The 20,133-nt window shown below is 40.5% G+C and overlaps 1 protein-coding gene across 3 annotated transcripts in view; it reads left to right on the top strand.

Moving 5' to 3' along the window:
- SMARCAL1 (SNF2 related chromatin remodeling annealing helicase 1) overlaps positions 1-20,133 on the top strand; it is a 37,706-nt gene that overhangs the window by 7,331 nt on the left and 10,242 nt on the right. For all 3 annotated transcript variants that reach the window (XM_069020956.1, XM_069020955.1, XM_069020957.1), the window contains exons 6-10: positions 3,373-3,553; positions 4,485-4,635; positions 7,500-7,658; positions 9,410-9,475; positions 17,224-17,364. In XM_069020956.1, coding sequence (XP_068877057.1) covers positions 3,373-3,553; positions 4,485-4,635; positions 7,500-7,658; positions 9,410-9,475; positions 17,224-17,364 — 698 coding nt within the window. The remainder of the gene's footprint in view (positions 1-3,372; positions 3,554-4,484; positions 4,636-7,499; positions 7,659-9,409; positions 9,476-17,223; positions 17,365-20,133) is intronic.

Raw genomic sequence — 20,133 nt, 5'->3', positions numbered from 1 at the left:
AAGTTTTGCTTTTCAGGTCAGAGCACTAGGTTTTCAAGTCAGATGGTGACCTCTGTAACAACCAGATCACCCACAGCTACAGTTGGGTTCTGTCTAGCTGCTTTTGTTCAGCCTCATATGTTACTGCTGGTAGTAATGGCTTTGCAGGCAGACAGAACTATTACGTTTTTAAGTGGTGTATGTGGCAGGTTAGAATTGGGGTTGCTTCCACAGATGAGTTGATTCTGAGGCAAACAAGAAGAGCTGGTTTCTGTTACGGAAGTATATAGATCTTCTTGAAGCAGAGGCATTTTTGAAGCTGAATTTCTTACTCTGCTGAAATCTTTTGGTGCTGTTTGGGGGCTTAAAAGAAGGATTAACAAGAAAAATCTTTTTAAGAGAGCATGATGTTTTCCCTGGCAGGTGGAATCTAAGCACATAGTGTTGGTACAGCTTTCATTTCTTGGTAGAAGTTGGTCAGCAGACTCAGAATCACAGAATGGGCAAGGTTGAAAGGGAGCACAGTGGATCATCTGGTCCAACCTCCCTGCTCGAGCAAGATTATCCAGAGCACAAGGCAGAGGAGTGCACCCAGACGGTTCTAGAATATCTCCAGGGAGGCAACCCGTTCCAGTGCTCAGTCACTGCACAGTAAAGAAGTTCTTCCCCATGTTCAGGTGGAACTTCCTGTGCATCAGTTTCTGTCTGTTGCTTTTTGCCTTTATGCACCTGTGTAATGCTACTGAAACTGTGACTTGCTGAACTGAAATGTAGAACTGTGTTTTGGTGTTTTGTTGGTTTTTTTTTTAAAATAGATGCAACTTTGCAGAATAATCCAGTCTCTGCAGCATGCTTGTAGCACATCTGCTGCTTAGGTTTTTATGTTTATTAAGTTTAGAGTGCTTTGAGATGAATAGCATTACACAGGTCCTAAGTATTACAACTATTATTTATCATCCCAGTCGGCATGCTGTGTTTGCCTTGGTGCTCATGTGAGGGTTTGTGGCTGTGGAATTTGGTTGGAGTAAGTTTCAGAAGGATAAGAAGACAGGTGCTCTACGCACATCCTTAGGTAGTGTGAGTGTTTCAGAGCTGAAATGCTGCTTCTCAGGGTAGTTTTTCTCCAGCATGGGCTCCTACTTCCATGGGATACCAGAGTGTTTAATAATTGAGTAAGTGCATGCTTCTATGATGCATGTCTTAATAACATTAGTAATGGTTGTAGGGTGGAAAGCCATGTGGTGGGGCCGTGTAGGAATGCCAGGTCTTGAAAACAAGTGAGTGTGTCATGGAGGAGACTGCTGTGAAACTGCAGAGTTGGAATGCTGACAGGCCCTGATTTTGGTGAGAGCTGATGATCGCTCACAATTTGGTCAAAAACCTTTTATACATGCAAAGGGCCTGATCCTGTAGCACGTGCCAGGCAGTCTGAGCAGATACATCACCTCCCAGTCTGTCATAGGCTCAGTCATGCTGGCTGGCAGTTGTACACATTACATGAGGTATTCAGAATACCACAGATTTGAGGAAAGGAAAAAAAAATCCATGAATCTTGCAGAGCGTAATTTGTGAGGGCATTTGAGGATTCTAGCACATGCCTTTTAGAAGAACAGCATTTGCTTTGTTGCCTGTTCATTTGCCTACATCAAAATAAAAAGAAGATAATTTAGAAAGGCTGGTTGCCATTTCCAGCAGAGAGATCTGTTAGCTGGGAACTGTTTGTAGAGGTTAATGTCTCTTTGCCTAGTTGCTCAGTCATCTTTATATAAAGGTCACTTCACTAAAAACTGTCTGTTAGATGAATCATGCTGGTGGCAGATATATCTTAATCACTCTCCCAGCTCATGTACAGAACAATAGCAAGAGAATTATCAGTGAGCAAATTGTAGCAATTATGCGAACACATAGCTCGGTCTGTGAGTGTAATAACAAGCTTGTGCTGTTCTTTGGGTGGAGAGAGTCCCTGCTGTTGAAGAAGTATAAATTAAACTGGAGAGTTAATAAAGTTTGGTCATTGCCCAACCACAAGTGGAAATCTTTTCATATGTATATTTGTTGGAATTGCTTTCCGCCTTTATATGGCAGGGGTCCATCCTGCTGTTTTCCTCTTAGAGATAACTGAAACAAAAATATCTAACTGAATTCTGGTGCATTTACTGCTGGTATAGTGAGTTCTTATTTTAGCTGTTTTTCCAAGCAGGTTTTAATGTCTTCTGGGCTTCATATACGAACCGACTCCTAAATAAAAAAAGGAAGTTGCTTCTTGCAATGAAAATCTGTGCACCTGCATTTGTGTTCCTAGTGTAGAGATGTCTTTCATTTCATAGTCACTGGGCAAAAATTATTAAATACATTTCACTGCGTGTTTTAAACCGGTGTTTATTTTCATAGAAATTAACTCTTGGATTAAAAAGAAACACTTTTATTTTTGGAGGGATGGGACGGAGAGGCTGCTGGAGGGGACTAAGATAAGGTTGTCCAGGAGGAGAATTGGCTAGATGTTGTGATTGCTACGATGCATGGATTGAAAAGATGATGGCTTTGAGGTCTTGGCATAATGGATGCTGGGGATCCCTTTAGTCCAATTGGGAAGGTAAAGCTGTGAGGCTTTGTGGGTGAAAGAACAGTAGTATTGAGGAACTGAAGTGACTGCCTGTAAGCTGGCCTGTAAGCTGCTTCTGTCCAGGAGAACAGCAGTGGCCACCAGCTGAGCAGGGAGGTGCTGTTGGTCCTGAAGGATGGCTGGCTGAGTGCTGCTGCTGGTGGTACAAGAACTGTTCCTCTGAGTCTTGAGGTCCTTCCTGTTTTCTTACCCAAATGTGGTAAACAAGGGTGGTAAAGTAGAGGCAGACCCCAGCTGTGTGAATTTGGGGAACAGGAGGAGAAGAGAGTTTTCAAAATTGAAGATGAATTATATTCTTTCAGTAATTGTCTTGGGTCATTCCTGATGATTTCGGCACGGTGGAAACCTCAAGAGTTAAGAATCCCGAGGTCAAGATAAAGATGCCCCTGCCTTCTAGGCTTCAGTAGTTCTTTTGTTCAAATCTGTACTTTCATCTCTAAGTAGAGTGTGCCCTAAACTGCCCTCAGCATGAATAATCCAGCTCCAGTTGGATTAGTAGCAATCACCTCTGAATGATGGCATCAGAATTTCAGTTTTTTTATAACCAAGTCTAAGTACGAGGAGAAGAGATGTGATTCATTGTGTGGTTCTGAAATAGGCTTTAGGGAAGAGGCCAGGTTAACACCTGTGCATGATGCCATGATTTCTGTGAGCTGTTTCAAGATAGGAAATAATATTGTTGATGAGGTTAAGGGTTGTGTCCTGACATCCATAATGGAAGCTGTGTGTATGTTGTCCCTTCAGATAATAAACTGCTCTGTTCTTTGCAGTGGAAGTGTTACTGAGCCTCGTGTCCGTAGAAGTGGAGCCACTGCCCGAAGCAGTAATTAGGACCTTTGCAGCTCATCTACAGAGGTCTCCATCACAAACAGACATTCCTGATGCTGACCTTTCAGTAGTGGACTCCAAAATTGTGACGAGCCTCATGCCCTTTCAGCGGGAAGGTGTGAAGTATGTAATTTTTGCATGCTGTTAAGAGCTAGTCATTGTCTAGAATTGTGTCGTTTATATTGGTGCCCAGGTTGCCTTCTCCTCCATGGAGGGTTCTGCATTTCTCTAGAGTCTGGGGCTGTTATACTCTGGCACTCTGGGCTTTTGATTGTTTGGTATAGTATGGTTTGTTTGGGATTTTTTTTAAAATTTTTTTTGGGTGGATTTTTTTGAGTGACACATCTGTTTTATTTCTAGATAGAATTCATCATGAGTCAGGTGGAAAGTAGTATTTTTCTAGTCTAAAAAATTGTTCAAATGATACATCTCTGATCTGCCTCTTGTGATTCAGTATGTACATAACTGTCATATGATTTTTTATTTTGTAAGGCAATTGTTTTTTTTTCCAAGAACACATCTTCTGTTGTTGTTGTTTTTTGAATATTAAATACGTATGGGAACAGACCAGGAAATGGGACCCAGGCCCCAAAAGATTTAAAATTAGTAATTATATGTACAGATAAAAATTTAAATGTCCCTGTCCCCATCATATATGATCATTAGTTGTTGATTTTAATATGAAGTCCAGGACAGTCTGTACTTAATGGTCTTAAATTGCTATTGTTTTTAGTAATAATTTCTTAGCTCAGCCAGAATGAACTCTGGAACACAGTGTGAGTAATATCATGGAAAGAATGTGCTTTAAATAACTGTAAGGTCTTGAAACTACTTCTCATAAGAAATCAAAGTCTCTAAGGACTGGGCTGAACCACTCTGTTCAGGAGCTTCCAAGCTTTGAGAGATTAGTGAGAGCTGCTCACTTGTACGAAGACTAAGGGAGACTGAAGAACCCAGATCACTTCCAGGTGATCCACATTAGAGGCTTGGTCATGACTTGTGCTCACCTTGGTTGCCATTTCCTGACTCTGCTTTCCCTCTCTATTTTCCCCAGTTTTGCAATTTCCAGAAACGGACGTTTGCTCCTTGCAGATGACATGGGCCTGGGCAAGACCATCCAGGCCATCTGCATTGCTGCCTATTACCAGCAGGAATGGCCCTTGCTGGTGGTCACTCCTTCTTCTGTGAGGTTTACATGGGCAGAGGTACTGTGAGCTTGGGCATGTGCACGTGGTCAGTAAAGAGCCTGTGTGATGGTTAGACTGTATTGTGCTTTGCAAAAATTAAACTTCTAAATGTATTAAGTCAAAGAAACAGAAGATTTTGCTGATGTAGAAACTTGATGGTGGGAAATTGTTTGGTGTTGACTGTATGGTATATATTTTGGGGTTTTTTTTATTGGCTGATTTTGTAGTCCAGCTGGTCTGTTGGGAAGAGGGAGAACTAGAGAAAGTATCTCCTCTGACCCTCTGTTAAGTTTGTTCCTGCAAGTCGCTTGGCTCCAAGGGGACATTTTACTCATCACTGTCAAAGATAATAGTTACATTCAGGCAATTGTCTTGTATTTGAGCCCATCATAGCAGTATTTGCCAGTTCCTTGGTTGGAACAGAGGCCCAGGTGCTGGGATTCTCCACTCTGTTCAAAAGGCCCCATTATCATCATCATTAAGTGTCTGTCATAATACATTTTTTGGCCTGTCTAGTGTATGCTGCTGACTCCTCTTGGGTCCTTTATTAGTGTTAATCAAAGCCCAAGAAAGCTTGTATGGTTGAGAAATGCATCTTGAAATAAATCACTGCCATAGTTTGTACACTGAGGCTGTTGTGTTGCCATAGGCTAGTGAAATGTTCACTGTGGCAGAAAAAAGTGAGCCAGAGGTTTTAGGTCAGTAAATTCTTTCCAGAGAAAGAGGAGGTGGGAGTTTAGCTTTTCCTGGAATATTGCGTTGATGAGAAAAGCATTGATTGGGATTTGCTGGTTTTTTGCTGTACTCAGGTTGTTAGAGCATCTTGGTGTGTGTTTTAAATATCCAGTAATGCAACAAAAAGCAGGATGAAAAGAAGATAAAGTTGTTTACTGAAAAAGGGAGTGATGCTCATCATACTTGAAATCTCAGGGTCTGTAGACCTCTGGGACAACACCTAACCTGAATCCATTGCTTCTGTGGGATATCCACCAGGAGCAGTTTGGTTTCCTGAAGTATTGGGCAACTGCAAATACACTTCTACATTCTGCTTCAAGAAATTTAAGAAATATAAGGCATTTTTGTTTGGTTGTTTTTTTTTTTTTTTTTTTTTTTTTTTTAATTTGAGTGCTTGATTTCTTCCTTCCCCTACTCCCAACTGCCTAGGAGGCTCTTGTGGGAGATGTTTGTCAGGACACTTGCTTTAGAGATCTGGTTGGTTTTTTGAGTATGTGATGGATGCAGATGTAAGAAAAATGTGTCACAGGCAGAAGGTGAAATTTATTATAGTCTGTAATCTACTCAGTTCATTCTTGCACAGATGTGTTTTACTGAAATGGTAGAAGCTTTTGTGGTGTCTCTGAAACCAAACTGGCAGAAATTTTCTTCACCTCAGAGTTATCACTGTTTTATTTTGGCTTTCTGTGCTCAGGCCACTGAGTGACTTTATAGTCAAGATGCCACAGGAAGCTGGTGGGAAGGGGCGAGGTACTCTTGGGTCAAAAGTGTTGCACCCATGTGCATTTGGAGTTCAGCATTGAAACTTAAATAATTAACAGGGCAGCTTTGTAGCACTTCTTGTGGACTAAGGTCAGCGTCCTGTGAGAAATTCAGGATCAATTTTATGGTGTAAATTAGTCACGTACCCTTTATAAAAGGAGAGGGCAGTACAGTAGGAGCTTCCAGATACTTTCCTTTTGCTGCCACCTTTGTCTTAAATTTTGACGTGGTGTCTGGCACATACTTTTTTGATTGGTATCTAACCTTGCCTGCATGGTGGCTCATTTTGGTTATGGTGCTTTCTGGAGGTGGAGAAGGATAGTTAATTGTTAGTTTCTCACATACTGAGAAATGTGAGAAATTCACATTTAACTCCTCCTGCTGCTGCATGAGGTTGCTGAACAGTGGAGAGGAATGATTAGGATTGGGGGACTTCAACAGGCAAAGCTCCTAGAGACAGAGCTGCCATTTCTCATCACCATTTGGTTACATTTTTGTAGGGGCCAGATCCTGATGGGCCCAGCCAGTTTTCTGCAGAGTAGCATCAGCAGAACTCAAATGTTGCAGAGAGCTTGGTGTCACTGGGGACAAAATTACAAGGGAAATGGTGGGTGGTCTGGATAACAGATGGGTTTGGGGGTGGATATCTTGCTCTGGTGTATGGAGCATTTCAAGAGGTTGATTGAATGACTATTACCACATGTATTTCAGCTGCTGTCATAGAGCAGCTGGTGTGTTGTCAGCTTGATCTTTTCATTTTGTATTTTTTTTTTTTGTTTTGGGGTTTTTTTGGTGGACTTTTTAAGAAAAGGAGGTAGTGGAAAAGTTTTGTTGATCTGGGTGAGTTGTACTTCACCCTCACCGTGGAGTAAACATTCCTATAATGATAGATGTTTACTGCTCAGAACTCTGCGTTTCACAACCTTAGGTTTCCTGTTGAGTGGGAAAACTAAATTTCCCTGTAAGCTGTGGTCACAGTATTCTCTGGCTCTGAACATAGCAGGTAACCTTCTCAGGAGGTTATGCACATTTCTATTACAGATCAGATTTTTTTGTTTGTTTTATTGTGGTTTTACGGGGCTTGGTTTGTTTGTTTTTCTTTTGTTTGTCTTTTATTTTTATTTTTTTTCAGTAAGAAGAACGAATAGGGTTTGAGCTCTCCTTGCTATGTAAAGTGGATGTTGCTTTATAGCCCGAGTTCTGTTCTTGGTGTTCCCATTACCAGGGAGGTTGCCATGGGAAGGCTGCTTCCCAGGTGATGTCTAATGGTGGGTGGGGTGGCTCCATGTTCTAAGCCTTCATGAGGATGTTCTGTGTAGTGCTTTGGGATCTTGACAAAGAACATAAGCACCAGAATGCAATGAATTTCTTTTCTCTTCCTCCAGGCATTTCAGAGATGGCTTCCATCCTTGAGTCCAGGAAGCACCAATGTCATAGTGAGTGGCAAAGACAACCTAACAGGAAGCTTGATCAACATCATCAGTTTTGATCTCCTCAGCAGGATGGACAAGCTACTTAAGAGCACATTCCAAGTAGTTATCATTGTAAGTGGTACATGAAAATTTTCAAGTTAATTGTATGCTGCAAATGGGGTAGCCTTTGTACAGCAAAGAAGTGTGAAGTGGGCCTTATTTAAGACTGAAAGTATCTTGTAATTGTGGCTGTGATCACAGCTGTCCTCATGAGTACAAGCATGAGGTTTCTCTGAAACCTTTTGAAATAACTGGTAGAGTTTAATTCCCTTCTGATTCCTAAGGCTGTGTTTTCACTTTTACTGGTTACAGTGCCTCTCTGATTTCATTGTGCTTGGTCATGTCCTCTGCTGGAGAGAAAAGTGTGTAATGTGGTGTGTCAATAAAATAGTCTTGGAGTTCTGTCTTCTTAAGTCTTGGACTTCAGGATGGTGTTAGTGTTTTTTCCAGTAAACCAGATAACCTTTCAACATCAAGTATGTGGGTAAAGCATCAAAAAAATCTCCCTTAGCTTGTGTTCCACTGACAAGCTGCATTAAGCCTTCTTTGATCACTTGTATAATTTCTTTTGTAAATTACTTCAAATTCCAGTTTTTATCTTTTTACAGAGCCACAGTAAATGGCATTTTTCTGGATTTCAGTTACTAAAAATTCAAAACATCTAGTGTTTCAAATCCAGCTTCGATCAATAGAGAGCAAAAGTGTATATGTAGCTTACTATGAGTGTTTGATGTTCTCAGTCTAGTGTTCAGCACACATATACACCTGTCCAAAGATCATGACAATTGGGACATAATTATCTTTTTGTTTCTCAGCATCACGTGGGAATGTGGTAATAGATGGAGAGTTCTTTGGAGACCAAACTACTCATGGAGGAGCTGATGTTTTTCATTTTTATATTTCTTTCTCCTACACATTCTCTTAAAAAAACATACTGTCAAGGTGGAAATGCAGGTTATTATTTTGTAGGCTTGAGGCTACTGCCTTGGAGCTTTTAACCAGCCCTGAACTGGCAGATGGTCTTTCTGTGTTCAAATTTGGACCCTGTGTAGGTTTTTCCAGGTGAGAGTAGTCCTACTGAGTGCTGAGCTTTTCTGCCTTTTCTTCCAGTCTGCTTTTGGTGGCTGGGAAAATTAATGTAGCTTATTTGTTATTTAGGAGGGAGAAGGGTGTGCCTGAGAGGCTGAGCAGTTGCATTGTCTTTGCATGCTTGTTTCTACACATGTGAAAACATGAGAATATACCCTTGGAGGGTGCCAATTATGTTTTGTGTCCGAAGTTCTGCCTTACCATAGCAGTAGAAATGAAGCACATTTAAGGGTGATGTCTGAAGTAGGAGACTATTACCCACCTGGTGAGCCCTATCAGCAGAACAGTTGGATCTTAATTAGATTTCTTTTTTCCTTATCATTTGCATTAACCCCTTATTAAGAGAACTGGCACTGTATAGGCCTCCTGTGTTTGTTGCATTTAAAAATTTGTAGGGGCAAATGAGCATCAGTTATGGAAATAATGTTCCTCTTTCTCCTTCCCTCTCCAGCCCCCTCTGCTCACGTTTTTTTGGTGTTCATTTATAATTCATGCCTGCAAGGTTTGATTTTTGTTCCATTTGCTTGCAGCTGCAGGTTTGAATGCAAGAAGCCTGCTACTCTGCATCCTGTCTTTTTGTTTAGAATTTGATGTGACTATCCCAATGCCTGAAATATCCTCTGAATGAAAGGCCTGTAATACTAGATAGCTGAGGATACCAGGAGTTTGTTCTGTCACTTGCATTGGGACTGTGGATCTGAACTGACTTTGCCTTCATGCTTGTTTTGTTTCAGGATGAATCTCATTTCCTGAAGAACACAAAAACTGCACGCTGCCAAGCTGCCATGCCTCTACTCAAGGTGTGTATGCTGGGTGCCAAACCTCTGACTGCTAATGTCAGGCTCCCAGGGCAGTGTTGCTCCACTTACCAGGTTTAGGAGCCAGCAGCTGAATTCCTTTGGTGTGCAAGGGGAAATCCAGGTGATAGTGTAGATCCAAGAGTGAAATTTTGGCTTTACCACTTGTTTCCATACAAATATTAGATAGCAAAACCTAACAAGACAACTTCAAAAGCTCCCTCGATATAATTGTGGTACTGCCCCGATGAGTTCTGTGGTGGCACGGAAAAGGGAATGTCAGAACTTACTGAATGTATTCATGGAGAGTAGAAAGAATGTAGTGGTGTCAAAATAGCTTGTTAAGTGAAAGTAATCATTATCAGTTACTTTGTGGCACGAGATCACTGCTGTATGTCAGAATGACATTGCCTAGGGCCTTCCCTGGCTTTGGTTTAGGGCTCTAGACTGTTACTGCAGGCTTCCAGTGTATTTGTGTGGCAGGGGCTTAGGAGCATTCCTGCTGGTCACAGTACAGAACTACTGGGAAATGGCAGAATGGGAGGTTCGTGGGACAAGTGGCCCACAGAAGGGAGGCAGTAGTCAATTATGAGATACCAGGAGAAATGTAAATTCTAACGTTTGTCTGCTGTCCTGGGATCAAAGAATCAAACTCTCCCTGGTAGCCTCTAGCATGTAGATTTAAGTTATGGGTAGTTTCTAGACACTGCAGGGTCTGTACATTAGAAGAAGGTAAATGCAGTTCCTCTTCAGCAGTTAATCAGCAAGTATGTATAAAGAGAAAATTTGATCCTGTGATGGCTTTATAGCAACCAGCTTTTATATGCAAGATTCTTAATGGCAAGCTGAAGGTGGTTGTCCTTGAATAACTTGGTTGTTCTCCTTAAAGGCCTGGCCCATGTCTTCTCTTGGTTTTCAAATAACTTCAGGCTTTTAATGTTTGGAAACTAAGTAGGAGGTCCAATTCTCTGAGCAGTTCAAAATACAATAATTAGGGTGTATGTCTGAAAATTGTGGAAAATAACAAATTCGCCTTGTTGCAAAATGCTCAAAAAGCAGCCTGATCCTTTGCTACTTGAAGCTTTGTAAGGATCAGCTTGTCAAAATTATTTGCAGGCTGCAAGATATGAGAGTGAAAGATGGTAGCTGTTAGGCAGAGGTTAATTGCCTGTATGCACTTCCTGAGAATTTAGTTTTATGCTGTCACATCACTGGTCTTTAAAGAATTGAGAGCTGATGCTTCTGACACTGAATTTCAGTCTTCTGAAATCATTAAGAGTTTCATGTTCATATCATGCATTATCTCACCTGTAACGAGCATGCAGTACTAGATGTTTCATGTTAGATGTTCAGGGAAGTTCTGTTTGCCTGCTTGCTGACTAAAATTTCTGAAGTCTTTGCTGTAATAGCCATTTTCTTTTCTCCTTGCTTTCCAACATAGGCATTTTGCTCCAAAACTATCCCCTTTGGCATCTGTGTCTTCAGTTCCTAGTGAGTGATGCTGTGACCATTACTGGCACAGCACATCACACCAATGTTTTCGTATTTGAAAGAACTGCCAAAATATCAGGAACTTTCATCACTTGAATACTGAATTTAACAACTATATTATGTCATATTTATAGTAAGTAGCCAGTGGGGAAGAAACAGGAGTACTTTCATTATTTTACATGATACCTTGAAATTACTGGATCAGAGGTGTGGCTAAACGTGCTGCTGAGGATAATATTCTTGTTCTTGCCTTCTCTAAAAGGATTTGAGCAGTAGTAGGGCTCTTAGAAGAGACCAGAAAAATGTGTAAATGTAGGCAAGTCCTTGATAGGTAAACTGCTTCTAGTACTTCAGTCCCTACCTTAAGATCACAGTGTGCAGCTGTGCCAATGCTGTAACCAGAGCCCTTGGAGCTAACTCGTGCCTTGTTTGTCTACCTTCTAAGCATTTCCACTTCTAACTGTTAGCATTATACTACTTTAACTATCTGAAATTGCCATAGTTGCTTATATTTCCTATGAGGATCTTGATGTCATAAAGCATAAAAGCTTGAACTGACCTTTAGGGACAGAAAAAAAAAAATCTACTTAAGAAATGTGATCCTTGGTCCTTACATACTACAAAGATTTATGAATCTATAATGACACCGGAGAGATCTAAGTTAAAATGTTTTGGAGACAGAGATGTTTCTGTCAGTTCCATCCATACTTAATTAATTCTTCTTATCTCAGTAGAAACTTCTCTTTTGACTTCTCCATTTGAATAATAAATAAAATACATAAGTTGTTGCACGTGTTTATACAGAACTGCACAATAATTGGGTTAAATCAGTACATTGATGAATTACCTTGGATATTAATTTATAATTTGTCTTGTTAGACAGCCAAACTGAATTTCCACCTCTGAAATCTTTAGCTCATGGTTACAGCATTTAAAGCCTTATTTTAGTTTTAATATCTGACATTGACCAGTTTTCAAAATGAAGTGGTGTTTTTAGCCACTCAGTAATAATTCATCTTTTCCTGCTCTCTAGTATATATTGCAGGCAAGTATGGTATGGAATTGTCAAGCCATGTATTAAACATGTCACCTGTCAATTGGGAATTTTTAGACATTTTTTTAATATTAACAAAAGCCACAAATTTTGTGTGTGCAGCATTCAGTATCTTTTCTGACATAGATAGCTGCTACCCTGACAGAGCTACAGAAAAGTTTTACTTGAGACAGAAAAAGAAATTTTATAATGGCTGGATGTGTGCAGTGGCTGTGCTCGCTGCTTCATGGCTTGCCCCAGGTTGTCATTAGTTCAGAGTAAATATACAGATGTGTTATGCTGAATTTACTCTTGTTAGTGGATAGGACTTTGAGAGGAGCTTAGAACTGCGTGAACAGTAAGATAGGGCGAAATAGCAGCAGCAAGATGTTCAGGCCATATTTCTTATTCCCTTCATGTTCCAGTGGATGTGCAAACTTGTGGGTGTGCAGACTTGTACATGGGGGAGACTGCTCTGTCTGCCTACATGGAAGCAGGTGACAGAGTATGCACACAGTCTGTGTGCCTCCCTGCAGAATTACGGAGGAGGATTGATTGAAAACTATAGTAGAAAACAGTTCTTTGATATTTGGTCACGTGGCAAAAATCCTGCTTTCAAAGTCAGCCAGCTTTCACACCGACAGGTCTGTGCTGGCAGCTGCCTGAGATTTGTCCCCAGCTGCAGCACCTCTCACAGTACTCAAGAGCTAGAGGTTGCTGTGTTCAAAGTGGTCTTTGTGTCTTGTTTCCATGCACATCAAAGTGAGAATAGCTTCATAGTGTTGGGCTTTGGCTGAGTCACCAAAAGGCCTGGTTAGGCCTGGCATGTCCTTGCCCCTAATTCAAAGCTGTGGCAGTTGGTAATAGGACCTACTTGTCATCTTGCTGTTTTCTGTAGTCTCATGTTTGGGACTAAGTTCTCCTGGGTGTACTGACAATACTGGTTGTTCCCTTCACCTCTGCCCTGCATCTGCTTCCCTCAGAGGCAGAAAGTGTCAATAGTATTACACTTCTTGTAAGCATTTTGTTTTTTCCTTCTAAGATTAGACTGGCTCAGAGACGTAAACATAGGAGAGGGAGTACAGATACTACCCATATCCTTAAAACAGCAAAGCCTCAGGGATGTAGATGGAGAAGGAACAAACAAAACAGAACTTTTTCACTGATCTGTAGTGAGATCTCTTGGGGACGAGAGTGGAAAAGAGTCTACCCATTTTTACCAGCCAAGGTGCTGCATGGTCTTTATTCTTCTGGAATTGCATGGAGTACTGCAAGGCATGGAAATTAGGGAAGGTCCCAATGAAAAATGGATGAGTTTTTTGGAAGCATGACAATAAGTAGTGGAGAATTGCATTGGAAACTGAGAAATAAAAGGTACTATCTAATAAATTTCAGCAGCATTAAATGTTCTTATACTCTTTGTGCTCTCTATGAGCATTGCTTTCCAACGTGTGGATAATATTACTAATTTGATTGTTCCTATTGAGCTGCTGTTTCAGTTAATAGTCTGATGCACATCCTGATGTTTGCAGGGTTAAAGGTCTTTGGTTTTGTTATGGGAGTCCAAATACACCATGTGGCTGGAATCTAAACCTTTTGTGCTTGTTGCCATAGAGCAACTAAAAATAGTGGAGGGAAACAGGTTCATGCTGAAGGTAGAAGGTGAGGAGGGAACACAAAAATTTTTATTTCTGGAAATAAAGGAAAATTAGGAGGAATAAAGGAAATAAGCAGGAACTGTCTTTAGGTGTTACAGATCTGTATGGATTAGATAAATAAACCTTTCCTTATTGTCACCTGCTGAGAGAAGGAACTTCATCTTGAAACTGAAGAAGCTGTGGGCCCTCAGGGCTTCATCTTCAGATCTGCTCTTACCTTCCAATTTCTTTTCCTTTTTGGAATAGAAAGGCAGTTTAATTTGCTTCAGTCATAGCTTATCACTGCTGGTTGACACACATTATCTGTCTAGATGTCACTTAACAATAGGGAAAAGTATTTATATTTTTTTGAATAATTACTGTAGGATCATCTTCTGAAATGCAGAGCTCTATCTCTTGCCCAAGTACAGAAACAGACTTCTGAAAGCAGCTGCTACTCTTCCCCTTTATCCCATCTTCTATTTCATCAGGTGATTATTTTATTACGGTCCTTCTCAGATTTTTCATTTTGCAGGATAAGCTATTCTTAAGCTAAGCAGTTCAAACTGACACCGTAAGCAAAAACTGGGGACAGGAGTAATTGTACAGCCAGAACCAGCCACACTTATTTAAGAAAGTATGTCAGTCTGTTAGCATATGGCAGAGCTCATGCTGTGAAATTCATTTAACACTGAGACAGTCATTGTATGTTAATGAGGCTCTTTGCACGTTCAATTATTTGTTTGTCATGTAACCCCTCTGCCTCGCCTACTCCCCTCTGAATTGTTGGCTGCTGGGTCTTGACCTCTAAAGTAAGTGCCATCATTTCTTAAATGATTCTTTGACTTTCAAAAGTGACTTTTGTAAGTGTTCTCACAGCTGTGGAATTAATTCTTGCTGGTGTATTGTGTAATGCTACAAAGCCACATTTGTCTTAGGCTACTTAGTAAATGAGAACTGCAGACCAGGTCTCCACCAGCTCCATGAACTTCATGCCTAAATTCAGCTGAGCAGCTAATATTAGTTCTTCTATGTGAAAATATTATCAATTGATAACAGATCTGATTTTGTTAGACAGTCCTTTCTGGCCCCTGCAATCTTATTTTCTGTGGTGGTGTTCCATATTATTGTTACAGACCTTTGAAGAAAGAGGCTACATGCTTATTCTTGGCAGCACAGAAGGTTCAGCAGGAAACAAGAATTAAGCAGTGATCAGCAGAGACTTCTCTGCAGGAGCAAATCTTTATTGGCATCTATTCAAAATGAGTTGCCACTAGAAAAAGAAATGGGAATCGGAGCTATTTCTTTCATCCAGAATTTAAGTCAGCCTTCAACACTTGGAACTTTGTTGTCCTAGGTTTTTGGTTTTTTTTCTTCTATTCTTTCTTGAGCTCCATCTGTCACAGGTTTTAAAACTGAAAGGGACCTTTGGGATAATGAGTTAGACCACCTATGTTCCATGAAATTTTCTGGAATTAATTTCTGAAGTTCTCCACAGCTCTTGTAGAGTTAGTGTCTTTTGAGGGTTGGTTGGTTGGTTTTGTTGTTGTTTTTATTGTTTTTTTTTTTTTTTTTACTTTTCAGTTTGCTTGAAATGGTTAATTAGAAGACATGTCACAACCCTTGGTTTAAGAGCTTGCAGTGGTTGAGTACCCTGTCTGTTCAGAAATAAGTTACACACAGCAAAGCAGCAGCTGGACAAGTTTAGAGTTCAAATAACCTGTAACTTCATCATTCTCTCTTTTGACACCTATTTAGGGATTGGGGAAGGAGCCTGACTAACTGTTGTGACTACTGGGAGTTAGTGTATCAACCTCATCTTGTGCAGCTCCTGGGGAACACCCTCTGAAAGAGCCTTGAGAACAGCATAAACTCTTTCAACACAGTTGGGTTTATGTTGCATTTGTTATGTCCCTGGTCTGTTTTGAGTGTGTTCTTGCTTTAGCTTGATCCAGAGTTTTCTTACATGAGATGTCTGTAATCCTGTGACCTTCATGTTTTCCTTTTTCTGGCAGTTGCCTTCTGTTGGTCCATGAGGAACAAGTTTAATTTGGAGGTTTCTTGCCCTTGTGGGACTTGCTTGTCTTGCGTTTCAGCAGATTTCTCAGGGTAGTGCCAGTTTCCTCCTCAAAGGTTTCTGCAAGGTGTCAGATATTGTCTAGGTTCTGTTCAGTTGTCCTCTAGTGTTACCTTAATTTAAAAAAATTACCTAATTGCTGCTTGATCACTGTTTCCTCGTGGGATTTGGTATGTCTGGTCTCTGTGACTCCTTCCTCCTTTGAGTAGCATAGGCACCTCTGTCTTGTGCAAACTAATTCTTACTTCTGACATGTTCAAAGGTTTGACCAGTCTCCTCTTACTTAGTTCAGTAAATATCCTGTGTTTTTAAATGTTCGTGGGAATTGTCTGATCCTGGTGGTGATCACATTTCCCTCTGATCTGTTTAATAGGGATTATTGGAGAAGGCAAGTCCCATCTTGATCACAACCTATATATAAATAGCTGATAGAGTCTTGAAATAATTTCCAGAACTCTTTTTCCACCAGATTTGGTTGGTAAGTAGATGAAACAGTTGAATAGATCTGGGTGACTTGTTGATCTCAGTGAAATGACAAAAGAATTTAATTTTCTTTTTCATTTAAATGTGAATGAGTGGTTGGTACAGATGTCACTCGACAATCTCTTTGTTATTTTAATGAACCTGCATTAAACTAAGCAGGAAATTGCAAGGCACATGTAATTTAACTACAGTATGTGAATTTACAGCAGTAGAAATTCATAGCTTTTATCTAATAATAGAATTAGGTAATAGTGGAGGTATGAAGGTAGAAGTACATCTTGAAGACTTACAGTGTAATTTTTTTCCTCCACTTCTTGGAAGCACCTCCTTTAGATGCAGGTTTTCCACCCTCTTCCTGTCTCCCCTACAACACATTTTACCATCTTCTTACATGATTTGTATTTATTCTCTCATGTTCTAGCATCCAGCCAGCTGTGCCTACACTCAGCATTGGCTATCAGATCTTCTGGCCCTGTTTCAGAGAGCTTCGGTTTTTTTCTCCCTGCTAGTATAATTTTTTAAAAAAATGAACAAAGAAGAAAGAAAAAATCCTTCTTCTTTGTATCTCTTCTGCTTTTGTGAGAAAGACAGTGTGCTTCTGGCTTGCTGTGGCAGGTTGATTATGAGAGAGTTTATTTTGGAGATGGGGATGTACCTGGGAGGGTGTGTCATTTTCCTGTGATAGCTGATGCCAAATGAAAAGTTGAGTCAGGTGTAAGATATTAACGTGTCTAGTGGGTAAATGCTGATTCAGAAATAGTAGTAAATGTAGTAAAAATGGACATCCCTGAGAGCATGTGGATGGTTATTAAGCAACTCTGTGGCTTGTCCTACTCCCTAGAAGTTTGAAGCATTGTCCTTTAGTGTCTTCAGGCAGTGACGGTGGAAAATACCTGTGAAGGTGAAGCCCTCTTCCATTTAGGGTACTTGAACAGGGAGGTCTGGGATTTTCTTTCAGGACTGGGGTGACTTCTTAACTTCTGCTCTGTTGAAAGCTGTATGATTATGATGCCCTGCTTGGCTTTCCCAGGCTGCCAAGAGAGTGATCCTGCTTTCGGGAACGCCGGCCATGTCCCGGCCTGCAGAGCTCTACACGCAGATCGCCGCTGTCCAGCCAACGTTCTTCCCACAGTTCCACTCCTTCGCACTGCGCTACTGTGATGCCAGGAAGGTACTTCAGTGGGAAAGTGGCAAACTGGGACTCTGCAAAGTGGGGAGGGTTTTTCTTTCCTTCCTTCTTCTTTCTGCCTGATATTACATCTGTTTTTGAGAAAGTCTCTCTGCAGGGTAACATTTTGAAAGCTCTCAAGTTGAGGAGATTGAGGTGCTGCAGTGGTGGACCTGAGACATGAAGGCAGTAGTGGAGCTTATTTTTATCAGGTCTTGCCCCCCTGAGTTTTTTAAACAGGCAGAGAGTAACTATGGAGCCTTTAAGCAGCTGCAGGTTTGGGCTAGTTGATTTAAAAAAAAAAAACAAAAAAACCCAACCAATGAACCAAAAAAAACCCAAAACAAAAAAACAACGAACCAAAAAAACCCGGTTTCTAGTCTTAGTCACTGTTTGATAAAGGCCTTTTTTGCTTGGGATTTTGGATTTTATACCTCCAGTTAAGTAAAAAAAATCAAGACTTACAGACTATATCTTTGTATTCCACCCCCTTCTAATTTAGGAAATGGATGCAATCCTCAGCATATTTTGAAAATAACCCCTCTGCCAGCTGCTCAGCAGTTGTTTCCACAGAGTTACTGAGTCCAACCATTGCAAGAAGCCAGCTTTGCAGGAAGCCAGCATTTGCAGCCATGATAGCAAATGTCTGCCTTGCTGCCAAGGTATGGGCACGTCACCTGTACTTGGATTTGCCATCCCTAGAGCTGCTGTGTGTGTTGGAACACACACTGCTAAGAGAAGAGCTTTTGCTGCTGCTTCTTGTACACGGAGGCTCTAGGATCTTCTGTGCTGGTTGCATAGACACAAAAGAAGGACTCAAATCTCCCTACAGCTCTAATTCAGAGTGTTTAGCAAAATGGTTGGAAACACCAAATGACCATTTCAGTGTTCAAAAATATTCACTGAAGAACTGACCATCATCAGTGTATGCCATAAAAATAGTTACAGCTATTTGTAGGGCTTTTGTGTTTGTTTTCTTTTCTGTTTGGGGTAGCTAACATATACCAAGTTTCCACCAAGAAGATTCTTACTTCAGTCTCATATAAAATCTTTGAATCCCCTTTTTCCTAGACCTGAATACCCACTTTTGCTTTCATAGCCAGTGTAGTGCTGTTCTATGTAAGTCCAAATGTGCAAGTCAGAGGAGCACTTAATTGGCTTTGGCAGTCATGTGCTCATGCCATTGATTAGAGTAAGGCCATTAGGCTGCAGAATCACAGAGCATCAGTCCTGGGTCTCCATCCATAATAGGAATCGGATGGAGGGAGAGACCACATCTTCTGCTAAGCTTCATTATCTTTAAAATGGAAAGATTCCTTTCTGAGCATTCCTTTCAGAATGCTTCCTAGAGGGAAATAAAGAGATATGGTTTAATCTTCTTGGTTTTCTGCAGTAAAAAGGAAAGTTGCAGCATGTGAGTCTAAGTAGGTTTGGCGTTTGATAAGCCCTGTTAAGGATAAAGTTCTGCCCAAGTAGCTGTCATTTCAATTATGAGGCACATGAACCTTGGATAAAAGAAATAAAATAGTTTTACAGGATCCAGGTTGTAATAGCATGTTCAGTGTAAATGACTTTTCAACCTGCAGTGAAACTCAGCATGGAGGTCACAATCTGTATCAGCTTCCCTTCAAAACCTCGGCAGGGTTTCTAGTACAGTTTTGTTTCTGCGTTTGACCTGCCTCTCCTAGACAGTTGAACATTGTTGGTCTTCTCCATGTTCACCTGGGACATTTTGTTACAGTTCATGTCAGTAAATTATAACGTGAACCTAGGAAGAATTTGGTTATTTGGAGAAGTGGGGCTGCTATAAATGAAGATGTAGATAGTATTAGAGAAAGAAACGGGACTGCTGAATACTGGGTTGCCACTCGGCGATGAATAAATTCAAAAGGTGTTTGGATGATTGTAGTTGGTTTCCTCATGACTGTAGAGTGTCCCTCACATTCGTTGCTGCAGCTCTAACCTGAGACTGTGTTAGGAGTTGTATCCTTTCTGAAGAACTGTTGTGGTACTTCTGCTGTCAGTACTCAAGTAAGTTCTTCTGTCTGTCCTGAAATTGGCAGCATTATGAGTGGGGGTAGAATTGCACAGAACCAGAGAGGCTTTGCAAGGCTTTTGAAGATCTGTAAGGAGGAAAGGTGTTATGTAAACATGTTTTGGTGTTAATAATAAATCCGATTGCATTAGAGGATTAAAGAAAAATTGGCAAACCTGATCCATTCAGTTTAAAACTAAAGTCTGACTAGTTTCTGTTTCAAGATTTTACAACAGAAAACTGCAAATATCTGGCAGATCTGATTAGAAAAGTTATCAAAGTTTATAATTTTTTATTAATTCAACCTTCCAGCATCTGTACTTTTAAAAATGCAGCAAGTGAAATGTCACCTGTTATTTACAAGCTATCCCAAGACTGTTTCCCAAAATACATGCTGTGAATTCATTTTTCAAACTGGCTGATGTTGGCAAATATTAAGTAATTTCTATCTGAGCACATGCTCTGAATTTGTAAGAGTTTGGCAGCTTCTGCTAACACTGTAATAAGTTTACTGACTCATGTAAGATGCTGTAACACTTTGGTGAGAAAATCACAGTTGGAAGCATGTGTTCTGGAATGTTATGGATCAAAGCCAGATGTGTATTTTGGCAAAATAAAGGTCCCTCTTTTTTTCTCTCTTTTCTTCTCCACATTAGGGTATACTAAGCTAAATTTTCATAATTCCAGAAATAATTATCTCTATAACTAGCTAGGTGCAGCACAGAGCAAGGATGTGT

The sequence above is a fragment of the Aphelocoma coerulescens genome, chromosome 7 (genome assembly GCF_041296385.1).
Source record: "Aphelocoma coerulescens isolate FSJ_1873_10779 chromosome 7, UR_Acoe_1.0, whole genome shotgun sequence".
In the NCBI taxonomy this organism is placed as follows: domain Eukaryota; kingdom Metazoa; phylum Chordata; class Aves; order Passeriformes; family Corvidae; genus Aphelocoma; species Aphelocoma coerulescens.
This window is presented reverse-complemented; position numbering and strand designations above follow the sequence as displayed.